The following is a 26,593-nucleotide window of genomic DNA, read 5'->3' on the forward strand; positions in this document are numbered from 1 at the left end:
AAATATATAATTCTGCAGTCTCTCCAGTCATGTTAATCTCACAGCTCCTTTTTCATCACCAGGCACTGAATGATTATAGCAGAGTGATGCTGCCTTAAAAACTAAAACTACAGCATTTTTCTACATTTAAACCTCAGTGGTTGGTTAGATTAACCGTCCTTGTTGGATTCACGTGTAATCATCCACAGAAACCACAATGGGCTCCTCCACCACCAGTGACCTTAGTGTCTGTCAGGAGTCTGTCTGTTCCTCTGACCTCTTCTGCCTGGTCATTAGACACAGAGGCCCCATCCCCACCAAACCTCTTCTGACAGATACAAAGGGTGGACTTTTGTTTGAAAGCACAAAAGGCAGAACTGGAGTGAAGAAAAAATCCTAAGAGTCAATTAGGTGATTATTAATTCATGCCCCTTTTTCGTAAACCCAAGGCTTTTGTGCTGTTGAGTCCCGTAAGTGAATTGGACTTTGGCACCTTGTCTCACCTCCCATAGCTGGACTGTATTATTTAAGCAGCAAAGGGGCTGTCAGCACGCTGCACTAGTCTCTGGAGCAATCACAGCCTTGTTGTGCTTTCACAGGGAAAAAAGATGGCTGCTGGACAGAGTGACTGACACAGCACCAACATGAACTAACCACAACAGGTCATCTGCCATTGAAATCTTCCAGTAGTGCAAGCACAGCTGTCATTAATGCATTTTATCCTTGGGAGATGGTGTTCATATTCCAAAATGCAAGTTACAGCACAGAATATGTAACGAAGTGGAAAACAGAGGGAAATCCTGGTGTTTTGGAGTGGAATTCCCTCCTACTGCCCCCTCATTACCACATTTACCGTCTTGCCATGACAGCTTTAGGCCTCCATTTGTAAAAAATGAAACAAAAACTTTTCATCCAGCCATTGTCCACATCGCCCAGGCTGCATAGCTTTATTTTCACCTCACCCAGAACAGTCGCAGGCTGCCAATAACTTTAAACTCCGCAATTCTTCTGCATAGCTATACTGAAGAAGCATCTTCTGAAAAGTCTGTCGTCTCATCCGCAGCTCCTTAAACCCTTTCACCTTCACACTACTGAAGGCTTCCGACACCCCTCTGCTTCATGCATGGTAGAAAATCCTCACTTCTATTCTCTCTACAAGTTGACCATTAACATAGAGATGACTCAACTCCCACAGTGCTTCAAAAGTAATTTTCTTTTAATGTTATGCTAACAATACCTGAATGTTGTCTTCTCTTTTTCCCATTTTTATCCAGGCTTTTAATCTCCAGGCAGTGTCACAACTCAAAGCAATAAAGGGCTAAAACTAAAACTGAAGCCTCATATGAAATAATTTCCTATTACTTATGAAGTTCAAAACCTGCATTTATAGAAAAAAAATGCAACTATCATACAACATGGAGTGAGCTAGTGTCATTCTTTTGCAGTCTAATGACATTTCATCCAAGATGAAAAAAAATCAATATGAGAGATTAATTAGCAGATGCTTTATTAATCTCCAGACCACTGAACTGCAGGATGACATGGCGTTCACCTTTACAGGACACTCAGAGACAGCACTGATGCTCGCCAATAACACACCCGGTGGTAAGACTCATAAACACTGAGCTCACACTCACTCAGTTGGCTCACAAACAAGGACAATTTATGGTCTATTATCTTCAAAGACAAAAGGAATTATAATTTGAGGGATGACAAGCACTCAGAAGGACATGATATGAATATGTAAACATTTTCACTGCTCTGTCTCTTGATTTCTCATACTACTTAGGGTTTAAATGCAAAAAACAAATCACCACTGCACTGAATGTCTCCCAATTTAGAGGAACAATGGCATAAACTTGAATAATTTGATTCTAACTAACCATAAGCGTGCAATTTTAACTTCAACTGCAGCTAATATTAAATCTACCTATCTGCACAGCTCTATGGAGAACAATTCACAACACCTGGTATGTTTATTTCTGAGTGAGCAACACCAGAGGACTAACAGCACAGTAAAAAACGATTGCAATGCCGTGGTGCTGCATCTAGGGGATGCTAATCATCATGTTTATTACACAGATTAATTGCAACAGCTTCATTGTGCAATACTGCATCACTTTCCCCTGCACACAGTACACCTGAATGTGCACATGTGCACGATGAACAGCTTCACAGGTTCTGCCTCAACATCCAACTGAAAAAAGTTTGAAGCAAACTTTTTAGCTGGGATGACAGAAAGACACAGCACAGGTCTGAAGTATCAGCAGAGAAAGGTGCAAACCACACTGATGAGTTCATATTCATATCACCACTCAACATCTGTTGGAAGATGTCTGTTTTTAACAAATCACAACTTGTTACTATCTCATTACAGTTTGTTCTTACACTTGTACAGTACCTGTGCATGCTTTGCCCCTCACCACAACAATCAAAACAACTCTTCTGCTGTGGGCGTTCAGTCTAAAATGCACAAAGGTTTCATTATGTATAAATATAGATTTGATTTATCAAGCCCAATAAGTGAGAAGTAAAAGCAGCATTTTTAGGCATAGTTAAGTTGGAAATTACTATATAGTAATATGCACTATTTGTACACAGGCAGTGTGGAAACAGTGCAGTGTTTAATCGAATGCTACAGTAAACTGGAACCTGCACATCACCTTTAATTGGTGCTTAACAAAATTATGTCAAAATACTCCCACACACTAAACAAAACAATTTAAGCCCCAACTACCACAGACAAATAACACCAAGGGCTGTATGTATGATCAGCCAGGCAAATGGGCACATCTGAGTATTAAAAACGTACTGTATTTGAAACTAGTAGTCTATTATCTGAATAAGCCGGGATTTTTCAAATTGCGGGTTATGGAATATCAATGAAATACTGCGTTACTTTTACCTTGTGTTGTCTACTTAGGAGTCTGATCTCCAAAGGTTTTACTCATCTGAAAATGACCCTGGATTACCCAGGCTGAAATATAATTTTTCACCCCTCTTGCTCCTGTTCCCATAAATTGAATGTAAGGAAAGAGGTATAAAAAGAATTATTTATCAAGCTCCATTTCAGAGGACTACCATCATCCCAGCCACAGAATGGAGAGACTATTTCGCCCTCCCTCGATCCCATCTCCCTACATAGCTCACCCAAATTACACTTCAACGTTTCCCATACATTTATGTTAAATATGTCAAATCACATTGTGTCCGAGCTTGTAGATGTATTAACAATTCCCCTTCCATCCTCTTTGTTCTGCTTTCTTCACCTTCCCTTCCCATACAATTGCTACCCTCCTGTCTCTCTCCTCTCTGCATCCACATACATTCAGCTACCGTATAAATACACCACCTGCTTTAATGAAGGTAAAGAACCAGTTTCTATGCAGAAACCCTTCCCTTTTTGCCAGCACTGTCTCAGCTGGGTGAAGAAGGTGTGAGTAGAGAGGAAAGAGGCTCATGGCTACCAATTTATACATATTTCATACCTAGCCTTAAAAATGACCCTTTGAATTACTAATGATGCAAGATGATTAAATTGCAGCTAACTCCAACATGAACATATTGTCCATATACATTAAGATTTTTCATATTTTGCTCATAATTATTTTAGTTTTAATTGATTTTTTTTCTCTCAGGATACTCATATACAGCACAGTATAATCACAGAAGGTTGCAACATATATTGCCTGCAGTGATGCGAGCATATGACATTTACATATGTCTGAAAGCCTGAACATGTACATGTATGTATTAACTTTGAGATAAATAAAAACAACTGAATAATGAAGGCATCTTTCAAGATTTGACATGCCGAATACATATGCATTTTACAAAGGCTTCTGATGTACCTCTAAATGATTTTAATGAATACTGAGGAGCTGCAGAACAAGAAAGAGAAGATAAGACTGACAGTGTCTTTATAAAGAAGGAAGCCTTTTTTCTGTGTTCGCTAATGCTGTCTGTCTGACAGTGACTGTCATTTGTAAAGGAACAATGTTGTGCTCTGTTCCAACAGCTACATGACAATGATGAGAAGAAATACTTCAGTAGTTCTAATGATGGACCTTAGAAACAGCTCAGCCTCAGACAACGGGAGACTGAGCACCTTTCAGGTAAATAACAGGTTGGCCAAGACACTTATGCACCATATTCTAGCCTACATAGCATCTGTGTATCACCAACTCAAACAAGTGGTCCTCTGTTTACCAAATGCATTGTGAGGCCATCCTTTCTTTTCTTCCTACAAGATTGCACTGGCTCTGAATGGGCACTGTATTCATCAATCGCAAAAAGTTTGGAGAAGAAAAGGGGACCCTTCCATTAAACTACAGCTGTCTACTTTTTGCTGACAGCACTGCCTTGAACCCATCACCCCAACCTTCCCACCCACCTTTTCACTGACATCAAACAGAACCTCAGACCTAGTTCCCTAATGCACATCCTATTTTTAACTAAGTGTTCCTAATAAGCTGCTGGAAAGCTGTAAATTTTTCATATGCAGGCACATATTTCCTTTGTGAAAACATAGAAACACACTTATTTGGTGATTAGCGGCTGACAGAGGGGAGGAAAGGAACTGAATATGCTTGTATCAAATTGCATGCCTTTCAAAAAAGAGGAATCCTAATGCGAGGAGTCGTCTTCCTGTGCACCACAGGTATGAGTGAATTATTAATCGGCCAGCTCATTTTAATGCTTTTTAAAGTGCTTTATTTTGATGTGCTAAAACATACTTTTAGCCATATTCAGTCAGGCATGCATATCATTATTTCTTCCATCAAAGAAGAGTGTCGCCCTTTCAAAGAGCGCAAACAACTCAGCCTCATTTAAAATAGAAGTTCGAATATCAAAGACATTTTACAAAGGCTGGGCTTCAAACACTGTGATGTTTTTTTTTTTTTTGCTGCACTTAAAAAAAACTTAGGTAAGCAAAAGGTCTGAATTGTTTTCCAGCTTTTAACCTGACTAGTGTAAATCAAAACATCCTGCAGTAACACAAGAAGTTAGACAAGTGAGAAGCATCTTTCCAGGCCTGTTAGTGTTCAATGTCATCATTATCAGAAATCTCTTCTATTGAATAAGAGATATCCTAACTGCCAGCATTGTTTTTCTAACACAGGCATACAAAGTAAATTGTGCATAAAAAGGCAAAATGAAACTATATTTCATTTACTGACATCTAGGAAATTTGAATACAATCAGTAAACAGAGCATTACATAATTAGATGCAGTGATGCACATCCTCCATACAGTGTGTGGAACAAAATCATTTTTAGCCTCTTGCTTTAAACTTGCACTTCATTAAACTTGTGTTTGAGACCATGTTTCAGTCATGTCAAGGAGACACAGTGTGTCCGCACACGCAGTTTGAAGGTGACCATAGTGGTCTGTGGTTAAGCACCGTAAGGCCAGAGACACACCAAGCCCAAGTGAAAGAATTAGCTGTGACATAGGCCGACTGCTGTGCTGCCACCACTGTATATAAAAGCTGGACAAACTCACTGTGACATCACCTGTTGGTTTTCTGAAGAGTGGTTTTAATGCTGAAGTCTGGCTGTTGCCATCGTGATAGTGCTTCACTCCACCTACTACATATAATCCAAAAAAAAGGATAAAGAGGCGCAGTGTGAGTGGAGCTGAGGTGAGCTAAATGGGCAAAATCAAGCTAGCTACCAGTGGCGGGACCCTCCCACCAGTCACTCACAGTGGCTGTGCCCTTAGTTATGCATTTAGTCTCAATGCATACTTACTTTTAATCTCAATATAAATTAAACAGGCGAGTTATAAAAAACAATTCACCACCCCGTGCAGTTGTCATGGCACAAGAAATTAGCTATATAGAGCAAAAACAATTTTTTTTGTACCAGGCTGTAAACATGTTTCTTTCTGCTGTACATTGGGCATTTTAACATGGGAGTCTATGGGGACTGACTCCCTTTTGGAGCCGGCCTCAAGTTAGCATTTGAGGAACTGCAGATTTTGGTACATCCGCATTGGCTTCATTTCTCATCCTCGGAGGTTGATGCTTGGTCACCTCACATTACCTTTGTCTGGGCCAATCAGATTGAAAGAGTGCCACTTGTACAGTCACTTGGGTGACTAGCATGTACGCTCTAAGCCTGTGTGAGAGAAATAACCCCCTACCATCAGGTGGTGATATCTGTATTTGCCAGTCAGACAAGGGAAAGAAGAAGAGCTAAACAGTAGAAATACAAGCTGTAAACAAATCTACTCTCATTCAACCTGGCTGCTGTTTATAGCTGCTTCTAATTGAGAATATGTCTGGTTTGCAAATGGCACTGGCATTTTATGGAAGAAGAAAGGAGGTTGCGGAGGCAAAAAACAAGGAAAAACTGCACTAAATGCATGAAATCATGGATACTACAGGAACAGTCTGAAGGAACTTTCCTGAACTGTTCTCTTCTTGTGCACTGATTCACTAAGCTGAACAGCCAATCAGTGTGGCCTCTCTCACCGACGAGGCCTGACGCCAATTCAACATGTTGAATCGACAGAAAGGTCGCTGGCAGGGTCCGATTAGTGCCAAAGGTGCAGGACACACCAGGAAGACGAGCCCTGACAGACGCTCACTAATGGCCAGATAGTGGCCAATGGCCGACCACTGGCTTGGTGTGTCACAGCCAGAAGAGGCTGCATCTTCACGTTTGCCATTCTGTGGAAGACATTTCTGTTCTTTAACACTGGCTCCACACAGAGCAGATCAGTGTTACTATGAAGATTATATACTTATTTTTAATACTATCACTAAAATTGTCCTTGCTTAAACACTTCTTTTACAGTAGCACAAGCAATAGAACCACAAATACTACAAGAACCTCACTTATCACCATCAACTATCATCAGTGTCAGCTTCTCACTGTAACAACTCCTGTTAAAACAGAGCTGACCAACACCAAAATAGCATCAAAGTTGAGGGTTTAGTGATTGAAACTGTTCATGTTTTCCATATAGTACAGTGACTGTCGTTATTGACCCTACAAAAAGAAAGAAAATCCACACATGAATGCTACCATGAACTCAAGTGTGTCATTGTATGCTCAGTGTTGGGGAAGCTACTTTAAATCAAAGCTTTGTAAGCTACCAGTTACTTCAATCTGAAAGAAGTTGAAGTGCAGCAAAGCTACCCTAGGGAGAAATCTAGTTTGCTTAACTAAAGATACTTAGGAAAAGTAGTTCAAACTACTTTGCAAAAATGATTAAACTGACACTGTGTATGTGATACAAAATAACACAAAAGTCACATTCCACCAAAAATTGAGTTTAATACCTGAGAGCTAAAAAAAAAATCCAATACGGGCTTTTCATACAGACAGTATTGCATTATATATTATATTGTTTGTTGTAAACAAATCTTAAATTTGGACTTTCTGACTACACCTAAAACAGTAAAGGATAAAATGTATTTACATCTCATTGCACTGTTTGAACAAATGTTCAAACTGTTCTCTACTCGTCAACACTGTCAGTGCTGAATCATTACAAACTGGAAACATCCTACATCCTGATTTCTAAATAACTCAAAATGCTCTTTAGAAATTCAAGTCTGCCCACCAGAGGGGTCTTGGGGGGGGGGGGGGGGGGGGGGTCCCTCTCTTCACATCACCAGCTGAGCATGAGTTTGTACATGTCACCTGAACATATTACTTAAATTAAGAGTTTATTCTAACTGTATCTGGTGGGATTTAATGTCTGGAAACCTGCAGCAGGAAAAAGCTGCCTTTGAAATCTAGAACTGGATTTAGGGAGTTTGGAAAGAGAGAGTTTTAATGCTTAAAAAGCTTTCAGTATTTTGTTAAAACAATTAGTTTAATTGTACAAAAGGCCTGTTGCTCAGCACCCTTCAGGTGCAGGGCCACATGTTTCCTGTGCATAGTATCACCTAAATGTGTGCGCTGTAAATTCTGGTCTTACCTGTCCCTTTGGTGAGCTCCTTCTCCCCCCCACTTTCTCTGTCTTTGGTTTGGTCCTCCTGGTCTGTGGTAGTCTCACTAGCAGCCTCCACATCCTCGCTCAGCTCTCCTGAAGGGGGAGGGAGGACGGGATATGTAAATCACCACGCCATCAGAATTGGTGGAAGCACTTAAAGGGACGGTAGCGGTTTTTTCTATAGGAGCTTGCAACAATTACATTTGCTGACACACCGTTGCAAGGCTAGCAGACAAAGAGGGCAGAATCTGCTTTCAGGTCTTGGTCCCGTGCTGTGTGATCATCACTGTGATTTTGACAGAAATTATGAAATCAGAGCTGAATTATAGGGAAAAAAAGCAAATATTTATTTTATTTGTACTGTATATTCTGTCGAGAGGTCATTATATTTCTCCATGTATTCAAAACAGTGACACATATATGGCTTCCTCTGTTTAATGTGGACATGCGGAAAAAAGCACATGTGCTTTGAAGTGGGCAGATGGAAAAATAATTGTGCGAGCAGTATCCTTCAAGAGAAATATTTCATACTACACAAGCCCTCAGTCTCTTTCTCACACACATGATCACAAACACACATATACATTACTGTCTCCTGCTGCAATCTGCTAGATTACTTACCAATACAAGCCTCATTTCACTTCTTCTATCCTACTATTGCAAAAAAAAACCAACCCATAAATATTTAAAACTTTCAGAGCCACAATTCATTTTATTTTTATGCCAAGTCAAAGGCAGAAATCCCCTGTAACCACCTTAAAAGCCTCAGCTCAATATATCAGGCCATTTAGAAACATCGAAGTCCAAACAATGGATATCCGATAATGCCATTTGTAAGTAACACACAGAGGAAAAGATAGCAAAAACAGATAATAAAAAGGGCATCAATCTTCTTTATTTCCCTCCAGTGCCCCCTGAACATCCCCTCTGCCTGTTAAGTTTGTTTAAAAGTAGTGGGACTTGCATGCAAGAGCATTGATTTGACAACAGTAAACTAGGCCACAGTCAATAGGCCCTATCAGTTATTACACAAGTCAGCTAATTCTCAGCAAATGTACTTAAATGCTCTTTTGAAAATGCTTTCATGCTCAGGTCTACTCTATGAGCTATTGATATATTGACAATGCTACAACAGCTACTGAAATATCCTGTTCAAGTATTCAGCCCTGCAGTCATCACACATCCAATCTTAGCTCACCACATGACTACCCACAGCCAAAACCACTTTTATGATGTTACATTATCTCCAACACTCACAGTTTATCCTGTCAGTTATGAAACATTGAATACACTGTATGTAGAGTCAATATTGTCTTCTCAAACTCTGGTCTGTGTTGTACACTTTGAACACTCATACATCTCTGAACCACATGGCTATTCTCACAGTCCCTTTTCAGAATGAAAGTTCTTAAATAGAATATTCAAAAACATCACCATTTCTCTGCTGAAGGTGCAAATAAAGATGCCTTATGCAAATAAGTCATGTTTCTAAATAAAAAATACATTCAAGGAAATTGTTTTTTTTTCTTTGCCGTCTTTTTTTCTCACTAGCTTAAAGAAAATGTTTACATATTTAAGAGTGTCTACAACATATTTACCTATTTTTAAAACTGGCTTCTTTGTCACAGGTTGACTGAATTCACACTATAGCTACAAACTCATCAGTACAATACAACAGACACAACTGCATGCTTATACATATAGGGTTACTGGGTTTAAAAAAAGTCAATGGAAAACACCTTTGTGTTACTGGCAGTACAGAAGCAGCATCCTACATTTCCTGGTTGCTGATACAAATGTTGTAGGAAAGAGCTGAGCAGAGTGATACTGTAAGTGTATGGATTGTGTTGTTACACATTATTACTAGAAGCCAATCCTGTGATCCCATGGTCCTGCATTTAAATAAAGATAGTTAAAAGGAGCAACTGGCATATTACTCGTGTTACTCGATCCAACACACAAACACATTTTATCTTTAATTTTTAACCAGGTTTCTGTTATGTTTCAAAAGAAACCTATGAATTCCATCCGCTGCAGCCCGCCCCATACTGATGAGGTGCATCTTAAACATCCCCCCAAAAACAGAGATCTGCTGTTGAGTTCCAAAATCCCGTCTAACTTCAGCCTGCCTAAATCTCCACAACTGAGTGAGAATTAGGATACTGTACAGCTGCACCGGTGCTCAGATTACAAAATAATCCCCAGGTAATTTTTTTCACTTTTAAAAATGGGGCAAGGTGTCATTTCTTGGCTATGTGACATACATCTACACATTAATACACACTTTGTGCTTAAATATTATTGTGATAGGTAGCCAATATTCTAATGTTATTCAGCTTCCCTGCACCCACCCCCAACTGCCTGCACAAATACTTTACATGCTCACATGGCAACTGATATTTTTCTCATCTTTTTAGATGTTTAATCAATGTATATGACATTTTTAGCACACAACACAGAACCCCATCCACAATTTATGCAGAAATTCAGACATTTAATTCCAGGAGCAGTGTTACATCTTTAAGTGGCAAATGGCTTTGCCTATTCCTTGTCTCATCTCCAACGGTATTACACAATGATTAAAGCCAGGCCAACCATAATTAATGAAAGGTCACGAGTGGCCTAAGAGTAGGATACAAATGGAAGAGACATTAAAACTGTAGATGAGGAGAAACACTCAAAGCTATGGCAGCAGGCCATTTTTAACCCAAATCTCAGAGATGTAAAGGACAATAGCCTGAAGGTTGTGTTCTAATTAATTGTCTTCATTAACCATCCTAATACAACGATATGAAACAGTTTCATTAATCTAATCAGGCAAGTTGAATAAGCCCACTGCCGACACAGAGATTACACTCATCTGTTCTGAGCATAAAAATATCAGCTTTGCTCTGCCAGTCACTCAGTGGGGACAGTCCATGGGCTCTCTGTTCCAGGATCTCGCAGAGAGACACACACAGACATACAAGCACACTCACACACCAGCTAGCAGATTTGCAGTCTTCCCCTCTTGTTTTGCCAGTAAGTGCAGAGGCTTAATCAGGCCCATAGGTGTCACTCTATACAAGCCAGGAGAGAGAAACTTGCTCACACACATTTATGAGTTGCAGGGGGAAGGGGCCAAGCAGCAACAGACAGAAACACACAGGGTGGGGGAAAAGAGAAGAAAAATGTGGAGATGACAAAAGCAGATGCTATGCAAGAGGAGTCCAGTGAAGATGAGACACTGAAAACACCAAGATTACCTTCAGATGAGAGAGCAGTCTTCCTTTCCCCTGAAGAGCAGTGATTACACTAATGCTAATCAGACTGACAAGCACAAACGGCCTAATAAATAATTGATGGTAACCACTGCACTTTCCAGTATTCCTTCTCAGACTGTAGAGAAGAGCAGAAGCAAGTAATAATAGTCACTCTAGATATCTTTCACTAGGTCAGGCTCCTCCCCCTTCCTCGGCCTCAGCTGAATATACTGCTAAGATGATAACTGCCTTTCTTCAGGTACAGAATTCCTAACTGGCTCCAGTGTTCCTCAAACAGTGGTGACAGGCTGCTCTTTTTGTTTCAGATACAGAATCTTAGTCAACAACACCGTCTTGTCTATCTCTCTTTGCTTTCTTAAGTCCTGGAGAACCAGCGCGGGGGCTGAGCTGAGCTTCTCCCTCTCCCCAACTCTTGAATACTGGCAGCCAAGGTTGAGCTCTGCTTCTCTCTGGGCTCTTGTCTGGAGCTGTGTGTCTAAACTCTCATTACTCTCATTATGATTATTGAGGCTGTTGTTATCATTTTAACCAGGTGTCACAGAACTGCACTGTAAATCAGAGAGGTGTGCTTTCCCCACTTTATCCAGGGCCAGACAGCTTCCTTTTCTTTAGTGCTGCACTGTTGGATAAAAAGCAATCTTATTTCACACTTCACAGACTCTATCTTTCTCCCCTACTTCTTCTTTTAAAAATCCCCCTCTTGCTCCCCCCATCATCCTTTGCTCCCCTTCCTTATATCAAAGTTGACCTGACTCTGGACTAGAGGGTGCAAAATGAAAGTGACAGGAGGGTACCATGGGACAATGAGACACAGGACCCATGCTGAGGGCTTTCATGCATTGTCCGCTCCTCATATCAGCACCTCTGTGCCCCATACGCAAGACCCCCCCTTTCTAAAGCACAACACACAGGAAAAACACTCCCACCCCTCATAACCCCCCTCTTAACACACACACAGAAGCTCCCTCCCTACATCCTCGCAAGCTACCTCATAAAACCACAAAACATGCCCACAACCAAGCCAGAGACAAGAGGGCCTTTTGTTTATGTGCGACCAATAAACCACAACATGGTATCATCAGTAAACATAATGTCTGCATCCCTACAAAGCATAGAGCTAAGTTATAATGTGGACACGTGTTATGCTGTGCAAAACATGCTTTTTAAATAACCTGCAAATCAATTTTTGTCATTATTTTTGTAATTACAATTCATTTATATGGATCTCAACTTTAAATACAAGCTACATTAAAAATGCAAACATTAATATTTTAAAATACACGACTGGATATCACAATCAATATGGTAAAATGTCAGAGAACACCCCAAACACTAGCCATGCCAAACACAATAAATTAAAGTGTATCTGTCTCTTTTTCTATCACTTGTGTTCTCACTCCCTCTCTTCCACACATTTTTTAAAGGAAAGAAGAGTAAGGTACCTCAGTGCTGCTGGTTGGAGTTACGTGTTAGATTCCTGACCTGTCTATGGGGAGACACACTGGCCTCTCCCTGCTGGCCCTGCTGTGACCTCAGGATCTAAATGTGAATGAATACTTTGTGTCTCCATGGGGCTGAGGGCAGGAGGGAAGGGGTGTAGCATCAGAGGAGGAAGAGGTGCAAGAGAAGGGGAGGAGGGGTATGGGGTTAGGGCAGCTAATAACTAAAAAAACTTTAAAGAGCAAGTTAATCACAAACAGCAGTTACAGCTCACACTGCCTTAGAACAATATCGCAGCAACCCCTCCTCCACTGCTCCGCTACTCTCCCGGTGGTGCCTGCTCATCAAACCGGCCCCATAGGTCTTCCACGCAGCACTTAATTTGATCCCCCTTGCCTTTCAAACTCACTGACCATTTTAAAGCATGCTCAGTGCACAAAGTCATGTTATTCTTTAACAGAAAAAAAAACAGTTTAACAAATCAAATGTGGCTAATTTGACAGCTTTTTGTGCTCTTGATACAATATAAATTAGGCACTGTTATTGAGCACCATGTAATGTATTAACTATTTTCCCTAAAGTGTTATCTCATGGGAAATTATACTAATTAGAAATACTTCTTGTGATAATGGCATGTTTAGATATATTACAAATAAAGTGGATAAAGTGAGTGCCACTCTAGTTCTTTTCTCTTTGTGTTTTACTTGAGTGATGAAGGAGAGGAGGATTTAGGTTAATGTGGCTACACGGGGAGTGAGCATTCAGGGACTGCTCACTCATCTGCCCCATCTGACACACACACACACACACACACACACACACACACACACACACCACACTGTGACTTCCTTCAATGTCCAAGATGATAGCCGCTCACTAACGCATATTATGTCCGCAATGGAAGATGCAGGCTGTGCTTTTCCCTGCTTGGATGCTAGGCTAAAAGCCTAGATAGGGGGCAAAAACATCACTGTGCAGTGCTCTTCCATATACTCTGCCTAAGGGACACTGTCCTGCACAAAGAGTCACTCTGCCCCTCTGCCACCCCTCACCAGGCATTTGTGCCTACCATCTTCCATTCATGCCTTCTCCTAAATCAGTATCTTTTCCTTTTTCCACCAGCTTCACCTATTTGCAGCTATTCAAAGTGATTAAACACAGCTAGGGTGGGTTCACGAATGTGGGGGGTGGCTGAACAAAAAAACATCACCACTGTCATGAAAGCCAATCACATCAACTCTGAAATATTCACCAGTGGGATGGAAAATGTGATGGCACAGTTATGACAGGCAAACAAGGCAATTCCCCCCCACTTTAGCACACAGTTCCCTGCCCCTCTCTCCATCAGGGCGGAAGCATAGTGGACACACTGAATATGTATAACCCGGAAAATGTATTGATTTTTCATTTGGCAAAAAAGGGACACAAAAATCATGTAACCTGAAACTGTCACAGCTCTTTTGTTCATAGCTCATCTCTCCTGATGTTTGCCTTTTGCCACAAATTCTCTTTAATTACCAGGTACAGCAAGCTTCGGAGCCTTTCTCCACAGAGACACAGCCACATAGAGCCTGCTGGGCTTAACAAGACAGCCCACATCTATTATATATGACACACACCCAGCAGCTTTTGTTTCATATCTGACTAATAAGCCGCTGAATATGACTATACCCACAGTTTGTTTTGTTATTATACACAAGATACAGAGCAAAAAGCTTTCTTGAAGAAAACCTTGAAAATTAAAACTATAGTGTGCCGCTATAAAAATAGCGCTTTCATATTAAAGCCGATGCTAGATAGTCTCAACATTTATTTGATGTGGTTTTCTGAAGTGGTTCTGCTTAACATGAAATTCTATTACCGATCAAAGTTTTGCCAGGTAACAGACAGGTGCTTGTATGTTTGCCTGAGTGTGCACACTTGTGTATGTGTGTCCATTAACAGGTACTTATCTGTTTATCTCTCCTTTTAGGCACTGCAGACCAGTACAGTGGACTGTCTGAAAAAGATCTCTGTCGATTTATTGAATGTACCATTTGCATATCTTTGTAGTGCATCCATCTGCCTGTGGACTGTTCTGTGGAGGTATTAGCTCAGAAAATCAATGTTGCCATGGTTGGATATATGTAGCGCCTACTTCGGCGCGTGTTAGGAGTCCAGTTCATAGCTCCCACATGGGTCCTATTTACATGAGTCCTACCGGCGGAGGCTTTCCTGCCAGTCCTTCAATCCTTGTAAACTTAAAGTGCGCAAACACATTTCTTAGCATGCCCCTCCAGAGTGGGTTGGTTAGCCATCCTCTTCGATGGCCATCCTGCCTCCCTGTCTCCATCCAGAGCCCTGGGCCCGACTGACTGTTTGTTTATGAAAGCGTACGATGAGATAAAACAGAATCTGCCAAGGTTATGAATACCAATCTGGCTAATCAATTCTATTTAAAATATAAAATATAGGGCAACATTGATGTGTTTGCTCTCAAAAGTTTAACAGCTCGCTAAGTTTAGATGTTTTAGGATAGCTGAGAAGAGAAGTTGAGGATGGTAGGCTGCTGTTTTATCATATTTATGTATTTATTACACTTTTTTATGTGTTATCACACAGCTGTACAGATACACAAGAAGAGAATGTGTGGGGACCTTAGCACAGCTATACAGTATAGTTTTCTAGTAGAGACTGCAGTGGATACACTGGGCAACTTTTCTTCTAACAACCACTCTGGCTGATTGCTCATAGCTAATTGCTAAAGAAATCCAATGATTACACTGCACAGGCACTTTAAAACACCCGCACGAGTGTTACCACTTATTGAAAAAAACTCTTGCCACCTCTATCCATTCAGTTTCTAATACAAATCAAACACAGGGAGCGTTCTTCACCATTTGTCTTTCTTTCTATTCCTCTTTGCATAGCCCATCCATTACTTTCACATGAAATATGAAAAGGCAATATCCTCTCTGTGTTTGTACTGAAGCGTAATGCGATTGTGTTGTCATTTATAGGAAATAATCGCAAACCTCTCTTTCATTTTCCAGTTCAAATAAGCATGAAAAATTAGCCTTCAATGTCAGGGAGGACAACAAAGGGATGCACACAGACTATTGCTTCACCACTGCGCTTGACATTTCTCCTTAATAGGAAAACGGGTGGTTGTTTCTCTTTCTTTTTCTAACCTCATCTTTCCCCTAATTAAAAGTTCTGTGTTCATACTGTATCTTTGTAAATCTTTTGTGCGTCTCCATCCATTGTGGAGGACTTGTATGTTAGGAAAGGCTGGAGGGTTAAAGAACTCTGGTCCCATGCACACTGCACCCTGCTCAATAGCACCCCTACACCACCGACTGCTAATGTTGGAGGAAGATGTCGCCAGATAGCCACTACGGGGCCTAGGTCGCTGTGACTACTGTCCAGCAGCCTGGTGGATAAATAATTCAGAAGTTATCAGACTCCCTGGCAGCAGAGCAGTCCCAAAAAACACACGCTTAGGCCTTCCTTCCTAATCAGCATTTATCCCTGACAAATGATGTACAACCAAATGTCTGTACAAGACCCCATACAATTAGCCTTAGCAGTAGTTAGAGGATCATTTTAATTTAGAAAAATCTTTATTTTCAGTGTGAGCAGCAAAGTAATGGTAATTGCTTTCTGTATTACTGCCATTGAAGGCTTAATAGGTAGGTTGTTTTCCACTGTAATTATGTACAAAATAATCAAGCAACGTTGCAGTGCAATTATTGAAAATGCATTTAACCAAATTTATTTTTTAACACTAGGTATACAGAAAGAGTCAAAACTGAATATCAATACTGCAAGGTATATTAGAAGAATCTAAAAACAATCCTTAATTTTATTAGTTTGTGTGCAGACATGGTGGGACAGCAGAGCTTTACAGCTAGTTGATATATCTTATTCACAGGTTATTATCAAGAAATAAGTCATTTTTTTAAGAAAGTTTATGTCTGAACCCAAACTGAAACCTAAAAAGGAAGCATTTACTCAGGAGTCGCATTTTCTAATCTCCATAAAAAGCCAGACACTATGTTCCATAGAAAAGCTACAAACACACAGAGAGACTCATGGCACACGTCAGCAGCGCTCACTGGGCTATGAGGAATTTGTCTGTGAAGACTCAGTTTTGTCTTCATGTTTCCTCTGAGCTCTGCTTGTCACTCTTTGGCATGAAAAGAGGTTAAATGAAAACTATATCAAAACTAGATGCCTATTCAATTACCATGTTATGACTCTTATGGGTTTCCTACCATAATGTTTCATCCTTATTTGCATACTTTAAAACTGGATTTCGTCTGGCAGTATGGCTTGTGATGCATATAATGAAATTTCCTCTCAGAAGACAAATGAAAAAGACTCATCTTGTGCAATTAGCTGCTCCTTTTATTCACTTCTTGTAATGTATTAATTTATTATCACATAATTCCGCCGACATTAGTTATTTATTGGATTATGCACACACCTTACAGCCTTAATTACAAAACAGACTCAGTGCCAGATGATGGGACGCAATGCACCAACTCAACCAGCATTTAAACAAGTTATCCTTCTAATCTCAGCGGTATATCACTCTCTATTAATCTGAGCCTAATCAGTATGCCACATTGCTTTAAGCTTTCAATTTCATCTGAGATTCAAAAATGCCACAGAATGACACTTGACTGAGCAGGCCCACACAGTTCACCCTGCACAAGGGCTCCTTTTTTTGCTGTTAAGATCATTCAAATGACTGGTTGTGCCTCTCGTGCATCACACATACTGTACAATATGCAAGAAAAAACCTGGCTTTGTCCGATTCTTCATGAACATGTCATAATACTGTGAAAGTGGGCTGAAAGCTCCTAGAGGGGTGGAACTGTGCTGCCCGCTGTGCTGCTCTCCAGAGAAAGAGACTTGGAGTGATTACAGTCAAACACTGCTGCTCAGTTATCTTTGGCTCAGCCACAGGAGAGGGAGAGGACGAGACAGGAAAGGAAAAAAGGAACTGATGATGTGGCTAAAACTTAGGCCAGCTGTTCTAAAACGGTCCAAATGAATAGTATGTTTGATACTGTTCTTGTAACATTTAGCCAATGCTAAAAAAAAAAAAAAAGAAAGAAAAAAAAAGAGAAAACCCACAACACCCCAGTAGCAATCGCTGAGACCATAAGACCTTTAGGATGAGCACCAAGACTGTCTGATGTCCACTGGAGACAAGAAACCCATTTACCACTAAGTACATTCTTTCCAAACACTGTCGAGAATAGCTCTGCAGGGGAAGAGATATTATTAAAGACACATTTCAAATGCCCTTGGATTCTGAAGTGGAGGCCAATTAAATGGTTTTGCAACATCTGTTCTATGTCAAGTGTACAGGTATGAGCACAGGGGGTGGGGGTGAGAGTGGTGGGTGGGCATTGACAGTAGTAGGGAGGAAGAGGGAAGAGGAGAGGGCACTTGCAGGTAAGTGTGGTACATGATTGGCCAATCAGGAGAGCCCAGTAGATTTTTAATTTTTGCATACTTTTGGAACAATATGATGACACAACATCAATAATTTATGGTAACTTTTAATGGTCTAAGGATCACAGCTGCAGCCTTTATAAAGTGTTGGGTTTCCCTACCCTCCTCCTCTTTGGCTTAATGCTGACTATGCATGGAAATGTAGGCATGGAAATGAGCAGGTCGGTCAGAGTTGTGGCGTCCATTGCCTCTCTAAAGCTTGTCTAGGGATTAACAGCCCCTGCCCTGTGGAAACCAAGCCTGATGCTAAATTGGTGTTATGCTATACCACATCTCGTGTTCCTATTGTATGCATGGCTGTGTTTGTTAGTGTTGCTGTTGTTTTTATAATAGGCATGTTACTGTCTTCGCTGAAGACTCTTTTCACTCATTAGTCAGAGGTTGGAGAGTTACGGGTGAGAGCCTAGTAAGGTACAAAATTAATTATTCATCTCAGTGGTTGGTGTTTGGGTGCTGCTATGGGGCCTAAAGCAGGGACTCTAACTAGCAGAGGTCTGCCTCTGGAGGACTGCTGGAGTAAACAATTGAAAAAATGTTATGCCGTGGGTGTCAGTTACCAGGAGAAAGCAAACACTAAACACCAAACTAATCATTAAAACAAGCTGCCTACAATAATATGGCTCTCAGTGGATTCATTGTTCCTCCCCTGTGTACTGATCCAACATCCTAAAGCTCCATCATGTCCTCAGTCTAGATCCTGTTTCTAGCTCATGAATGGGCCCAGATACAGCCCCCTCCTCTCCACTCAGCCATGGCTTCTGTTGGCTCCAGCCAGGACCAGTGGCCTCCTGAGAAGGCTGTGATAAGAATTCATTTCTTCCTATTATGTGCTCTTGTCCACTGCCTCAGTTCATCAGTTCAGTGCAGCCAAGTCAATGAAAGGGCCTGTAATGAAGCAATCACATGCAGCCTGGTTCTCGGGGCCTGGCACTCCATTCTCGGCTCCCAGACCCTAGCTCCCAGTGCAGGGTGTGGGTTGCAGTGGGGGTGGTGGCAAAGAGAAATGGACAACGACCGCACAGAGGCATTAATTCAAGACCTTGCCTTTCATAGACTGGAAGATAAGCTGTTCTTACATGTGTTTCACACCAGGTCTGCTGTCTCCTGTGGCTTCAGAGAATCACCCAGTTTTAGAGAGACCCATTAGTTTAACCAGAGTTCAGGATTGCCACTAAACTAGCCACAAACTAACATTTTCACTTCATGGTCTCCCCTGCCATCCCTTCTCTCCCTACTCCACCTCTTAACATCTCTTCAACATGTGGAAACTATTATGGGGAGTTTATGAGAGGAATGTACTTGTTGAATCTTAATCAGTACCTTAAAGTAGAGGATTCTGGGCCTCCTTTGTCTTTTAATGCTGTGAAAGTTTTGTTTCAAATTAAAAAGGGAGCCTATCTGATCTACCTAATATTGTTTTCTCTCCCTTTAGGGTCTAGAAATGGTCAGCGCTATCTTTGATCAGCCTCTCTTGCTTATCCTCTGTTATACACACACACACATATACAAAACAAAAACACACGGTTGCAGTATTTTATGGTCTGTGTTATGGAGTGGTCAGGGTTCAACAATAGGGTACCAAGGCCCAAAAAATACAGGTAACAGTGCAAAAAGAGTCAAACTTGGATTCTATGTTGCTTAAAATATTATGGGTTGCCCAAATCCCATGCACCCCCTTCATCTTGTGCCTCCCCTTCCACACGCCACAGTTTACTTGCCAGTAGCTTTGGCAGAAAGAGCCTGCAGCTGGATTCTACCTGACATGGGCTCCTTAACAAGCAGCACTCATTAACCTCAGGAGCAGGCAGCCATGTGATGTAGTGCACTCGACCTATTGCAGAAGGGCCCTATTGATCCCAGACATACTTGGTGCCTTCCTGGATGTTTATAATCAATATGCAAATGGCCCACAGCATTGATTCAATATTAATTTTCAATTAGGGAATTCTCAGGGGGTCCTGAGGGGTCAATACAGAACCATTCAGAGCAAAGGCTTGAGCAAGTTGCAGGCATTGACGTTCCTTTACCCAAGACAACTTACTTACTGTTTATTTAGCCTGCCCTGCTGTAAGTCCCGATTAAGGTGTTGGATAATAGGCAGAGAGACAGATGGGCCTTTCTGCACTTCTGCAGCATCCATTATGTAAACTGGATTTTGGTTTAAGGGGCTTGTCCCAACTAATATGTCATCATCTCACACTTAGTTCTGTTTCTTATTTTGCTAAGTTTCTTTAGGTAATGAAAACATACAGTAGGTATAAAAATTTACTTCCTGTTATTTTGTATTTACATGCTCATAACCACTATCCATTAGAAGGTGAAAATCAGTGATGCATGCATTATACATGCCTACACATACACAATAGACAGTATTGTTGCCACATTTAGCTGTTACCTACAACAAAATTAACACATTTAAGTTACTTAGTCTTATAAGCCTTAAACATTTTTCATACATGCTTCCATAATTAATTAAAACCAACTGCATTAGCCATTTAATGTTCAATTAGTGGAAATGAGTAAAGGATGACAGAGAGGGTAGGGCCCAACAGCCCCTGTCACTAACTTAATACTCTATTGTTAGACTTACTGTAAAGTGTCACAAGATGTCACATTTCCCTTTTGTTCCTTAATAATAACCATGCACTAAAAGGCATGAAACCTTTTGTTTTTTTTACATGACATGAAGATAAGATAAAAAAAAAAGAAGTTGACCAATGAATTAGTTTGTGAATTCCAGGTAAGACTGTTCTTACTTTAAAATATAAAACAAATAGTTTTGATGTCTAAGCTTCCTGTTATTCATTTAGAGACAGGGTGTCTGTCAGAGAGAGCTGTGGTTTGTTACTTGGCTCTGACTCTTTCACTTGCTCTTTGTTGCAGCTGTCAAGACAATCAGGCCTTTCTGGCTATGGACACACACACTAGAGACATATTTGTCACTACAAAAACTACAGTACACATTACGTATAACTACTCTAGAGGTGTACCAATCACATGGTTGTCAAGTTATTAGCCAACAATGTGTTAGTTATTTTACTGTCATCTGTAGTATCTGCTATTTTATTTTTTGTTGTTGTTCTCTGAACAGCGGAGGACATTTGAAACTTTACTCCGACTCCATACGACTGCATCTACAAAATGGTTTTAGAGAAAAAGAAGACTAAGAGAAAGAATACGGACCCTTATAACAACATTAAAGTTAGAGCCGTATAAGCTTGAATCCCACATAAAGGAATAAGATAAATCATATTTGGTCGGAATATGAAACTATGACTAGTTAGCAGGTTTTATAACTTCAAGGCCAAGTTAATAAATAATGTTGTGTCAATTAAATACAATGTTAAATGTGACTCTTCACAAAATATATTTTCAATTCATTTGATGACCCCTGGAATTACTTCACAATATTTTCTTACTCTCTGGGAATATACTGGGCCAGAGCGCAGCCTTACAGCCATGTTTTCTCACAGAGCAGTAAAGAGGCTAGATGAGAAAATTAAGAGTATAACAGAGATAACCTGGTTGGACTATTTGCTGCACTTTCCTGTAGATGCACTGCCTGAGGTAATTGGTTTAGGGATAACATTAATTACCACATTGCTCATTAATGGATGAAGCCTTTATTGGTTCCATTGATCAGCAGGACCTGTTAGCCACCATCCTAAGCAATGGTGGATGTAACAAGCTTACATATTGGCATATCAATTAATGCAATCAATTCCTGTCTAGCAGTTGCCATTCCCCGTCTACCACCACCCTCTCGCAATCGCCCCTTCTTTCTCCTCTATCATGCATCTAGATGGCTGTAACAAAAGGCCCATGTCAAACCAAAGTTTATTAAGAAATTTGTTAATTGTTACTTAAGACGAGGTACACTGTGGCTGGCTGAGATGATGTTAGGGTATCGGGTAATGCGTTCTTCTGACTGGTCGCTGGAATGAGCATTCAATGGATGTGACACACTCAGTAGCCTAGCTACACTTTAGTACGTTTCTTTAAAAGTACAGCAGTTTTCTAAAAACAAAAAAATTAGTTGAGAAAGTCCCTTATATAAAGACAGTCTTAAAGTAATAGCATAATCCACTCCAGAGATCCGATGTTTAGTAGGTAACTTTTCATTTACATTTCGAGCACAAATTGTGCCTTTAACTTACTTTGGAGAAAAAGCCTACTTAGTTTCAAACTTCCTTTTTATTTATATAAGACCAGTGTGCCTTTTAAGGAGTCACTGATTACAAGTCAGAATCCTCTGTGCCATGCCTGCTCCAAAGGGGTGACTGACTTCAAATACAAGGCTGCTGTGCCCTGGTATAACATGGTGAAATGGGTAGAACATCATGAATGAATGAGAGAGCAGAGTGTGATAACTGAGAGCATACCATGACAAAGTGGAGGGATTTACTGTTGGGCCCGCAGCACTTCATTTGCTTAATAACAGATCATTCTATAAGAAAGTGGCTGCTCTGAGGGGGATATCGCCCAACGAGGATGTCTCACTTGCAGAAATCCTATTTGAAGACAACACCTTTTGAGTGCTCATCCTCCTCCACGCCTAAGACGATCAACGCGCATGACAGGCCCTATTAATATGACGCCCCGTGTAACCTTGCTCTTTCTCCCTCTCTTCCAACAGGAACAAAACTGATAGCCACGGAGGAGGGGCACTATGTTCTGGCTGAGCATGTAACAGAAGGGGTGGTGTTCGTTTTAAAAAGATGTCATACATATCGTCCTCTGAGCCACCTGGAGCCTGAAGGTGAGAGAAGTGCAAGGAACAAGGGTAGGAAGGAAGTGTGTTGTTTCTGTGCATGGAATCATGCTGGAGCCAGCAGAGCCCCAGTGATGACATACACCCAGGACAAAGAGGTGGCCTCGTGCCTGTTGATTCTATCACAAAAATGGTTTTGTTGCATAAGGCTTGTGTTCACTTACTTCTAATTAACATCTTACACACTTATTAAATCTGTGGCTCCACTAACTGGCATCACACATTTCATTTCATTATGGAACTGAACAATACTCTAACACAGGCTCATATACAATACAGAGACAGCACATCTGAATCTGTCGGAAAAATACTAAAGACACACAGGGTAAACAGGACTTTTTTTTGTCTATAAGTTTAGAATCTTTGCAGAGAAATGCATTTTAAGCCATAGGCCAGATGATCAGGATTTAACACTGAATCTTTAGTTCACATTTTAATGCCTAATTTCTTCACGTTTCTTTTATCTGTTACTAAAAGCTATGCCCACTCCACTGTGAACACACTGTTTAACAAGCACATATTTTATTGTAGCCACAATTAATTCTTGAACACACTATGTGGAATGTGCCTCTGGTGGCTGCCAATGCAAATCTGAGAGTGCGAGGAGACAACACGTTTGTTGGACAGCGCTATGTGTCATGTGAAAGACCAGATGTGCAGGCAGTTAGTTGGACACCCTTTACTCACACGATGCGGGACCTCGTGAAGGCCCCTGTCCCCTGAGCAACGCACAAGTGGGTTGAGCAATTAACAATTTCATGCTGATTGCCTGAAGCATGTTTTGCTATGCCATAAAGATAATAGCATGAAGGGTGCAGTGGCAGCAGCCCCCGCTCCCCCTCCTCTGGTGTTCCTCTATTGCTTCCATCTCTCAATTCTCTCCTGTACAATTCACATGTTGGAATGGCGCTCTGCCTGCTTGCTTTATTAAAGACACTATCCCTGCTTAGAGTGTGCATTCAAGAAAAAAAAGAAAATATATATATATTTATATATATAAAGATGACTCCCTGAAGAGTAAACAGGGATGATTATTAAAGGGAAGGAGAAAACTAGAGTCTTGGTCTCCCACTGGCTTCTTGATTTGAAAGTCTAATTTGGCAACTGCACACAACAGGCATGCAGGTAGACAAAACAAACAGGTTCCATTTCCCCTGACAAACAGAGCATGCTCAGAGTGGCTGCTGGTGACAGCCCTCATCTTCTTCATTCTCTTCCCCACCATGGCATGACAGCAATCCACTTTGACCATGGAGCTCACCGCTGTGCAGCAGGAAAATCTGTGCACCACTAAATCTGCTGCTCATCTACAGAACTGACAAGAGTGAAAAATACTACAAGAAAATGGCAAAGAACATGAGACTTTCCCCCTCAATTACATTAGCAGTTGTGTGTGTGTGTGTGCGCGCAGCTACAATGGTGATGCCTGCAAACAGAAAGATCTGAAGTATTTTTAATTCACAATTGTGAAGATTATTTATCTAGGAAATAATAGGAAAGACTTTGAACATTTTTGTTAAGCATTCAGTATTTTCTATTGTCAATCTGTAATAAACTGCACTGTGCATTAAAGCAAACAGATACAGAGACCCAGACCAAAGCAAAGCCCAGCTTCCATTACTAATGTCTCCTCACTGCCCTCAGCCTGGTGAGGACATTACCCATATAAGATGCCATGAACTACCTCAATTCTGAGCAGAAGTGCTGTCTTGTTATCACAAATGATGTTTCTATGTTAATGAATGCAGAATTTAGTCTTTGCAGATCACATTAGCAATATGAAACTATATTTTTCACTCTGTAATGGTATGAACAGCACAGAGAAATTCATATACTCCATGAGAAGTGAGATTTAAGGAAGTGTCTTTAAGTCATCAGCCATTTCAGATGTGTACTATATAACACAAGGACAAGCGTTCGCCACTATTCACTCAGTTCACTTTGTCACTAGTATTATAGTGGCAAATAACCTCTATTTGCAATATGCATTTCCTTTTCTGAATGTGCCAGTGAAAAGTTAAGACAAATACATTTTTGATTACCATACACTTGTAAATGACTACATAAGACTTGCTATTCAGATGGGCACATTATTAACAATCTACCCCCAGGGTAATTGTTTTTACTATGTGAAAACAAATGCTATAAGAAAGTCCAGCTGGTGCACTGATAGCCTCGACACCTCAACTGAATATGGCTACATTACAGGCCCCATATTGTTTATGATATGGAGCCTGTCATCAATTTGCATTCTTAAGTGGTAAACAGACACACACACACACACACACTTAACAGGCGATAAGGAGTAACATGTTTTTGTGATCATTTATACAATACAATGTCAACCCCCCCCCCAAACCCTGGACACACCAACAACACACATGCACACACTTATGAATTGCAGTCACATCCCCCTGCTAGAAGGGGATGATAATTGCGGACGGCCAATAAATTACTGCTGCCTCCACATCAATTATAAGCATCACGTCTGGCAATGAGGAAAATGAGATCTTGTGACAAATTTCATGAGGCTTGGCTGCCCAGCAGCCTTTCTTAACATGCTACAGATAGCAATCCCTTATCTAGCCTCTGTAATGGGGAGCTACGGATAGAGAGATGGAGCTGCAGCCATTTAATTAAAAAGCTGGGGGTAGGGGGTGGAGAGGTGTAATTCATTGAAAAGGCACAGGAAGGAGACAAAGGCTTTGTCTCCAATACATATTTTGCTCAATACTGTCACTCATCAGAGGCCAAGCTTGTCTCTTCTCTGACAGCAAATCTGGAGATTTTTCTCTTTCTTTCTTTTCCGTTTCTCTCCCTCTTCCCTCCCTGTTTTTATTTTTTTTTTTATTTCCCAGGGGTCTACTGGTTTTTTCCACTGGGGCAGTCCCAGCATTTTTTTTTTTTTTTTTACGAATGACAGGGGTGGACAGACAGTGGCACTGAATGAAATGGCCCCTGCACCTAATTGTATTCCCACCTGGGGAAGACAGGCAAGGGCGGAGGCTTCAAGAGCACAGCAATGAGGATTTATGGCAGATGGGGAGACGGCAAAATAAAACACCAAAAGGGACGGCTCTTAAATCTCATTCCCAGTGCAATATTCATTGTAGTTGCAATCGGGTGTGCTGATAGAGCACTGAAAAAACGACCGCTGTGTTCAAATTATGGCTGTACTCTCTACTAATATTTAACATCATTAGAAAATCATTAGAAAACCATCATAAAACCTGGGATTATGACCAGAGCATTAAACACAATGATTATTCAGTGTGTTCCTTCGCTGCTTTGCCTTGGAAATGAGATTTGCTCTGGTGCTGCTATGTAGGGGAAAAGTAAGAATATTTTTCATAATTACTGTAACATTTGAAAAACATTGGCTTGCATGAATTACTATACCATTATGCAGTTGAGTTTGTTTGCCCAAAAGCAAAGTTTTCAATGAGGTTTTGCATGGGATATCATTAATGCATTTTCATGGGGACATCAGTAAATATAATGCTAATATTTTACTAAACCTTAAGCTTACAAAACTCTTCCAGTCATGTGGGTAGCAGGGTCACACTGATTGATAGCATGCATGAAAGAAGGAACTGTAAAAAATAAAATATTTTTCTTGCATTTGTGAATGTATCACAGTGATCCAACTACAGTTTTAAATGTGATACAAACCATTAATGAA

The 26,593-nt window shown here is 40.7% G+C and overlaps 1 protein-coding gene across 3 annotated transcripts in view; it reads right to left on the reverse strand.

Annotated features, from left to right (window-relative positions):
* The window catches only part of zfhx3b (zinc finger homeobox 3b), a 232,069-nt gene that overhangs the window by 20,299 nt on the left and 185,177 nt on the right, over positions 1-26,593 (reverse strand). For 2 of the 3 annotated variants that reach the window (XM_020607491.1, XM_020607483.1), the window contains 2 exons: positions 7,915-8,022; positions 5,496-5,570 (listed from right to left, as the gene is read on the reverse strand). In XM_020607491.1, coding sequence (XP_020463147.1) covers positions 5,496-5,570; positions 7,915-8,022 — 183 coding nt within the window. The remainder of the gene's footprint in view (positions 1-5,495; positions 5,571-7,914; positions 8,023-26,593) is intronic. The other variant, XM_020607500.1, reaches the window with a different exon arrangement.

The sequence above is a fragment of the Monopterus albus genome, unplaced genomic scaffold, assembly GCF_001952655.1.
Source record: "Monopterus albus unplaced genomic scaffold, M_albus_1.0 scaffold4.1, whole genome shotgun sequence".
Taxonomy (NCBI): Eukaryota; Metazoa; Chordata; class Actinopteri; order Synbranchiformes; family Synbranchidae; genus Monopterus; species Monopterus albus.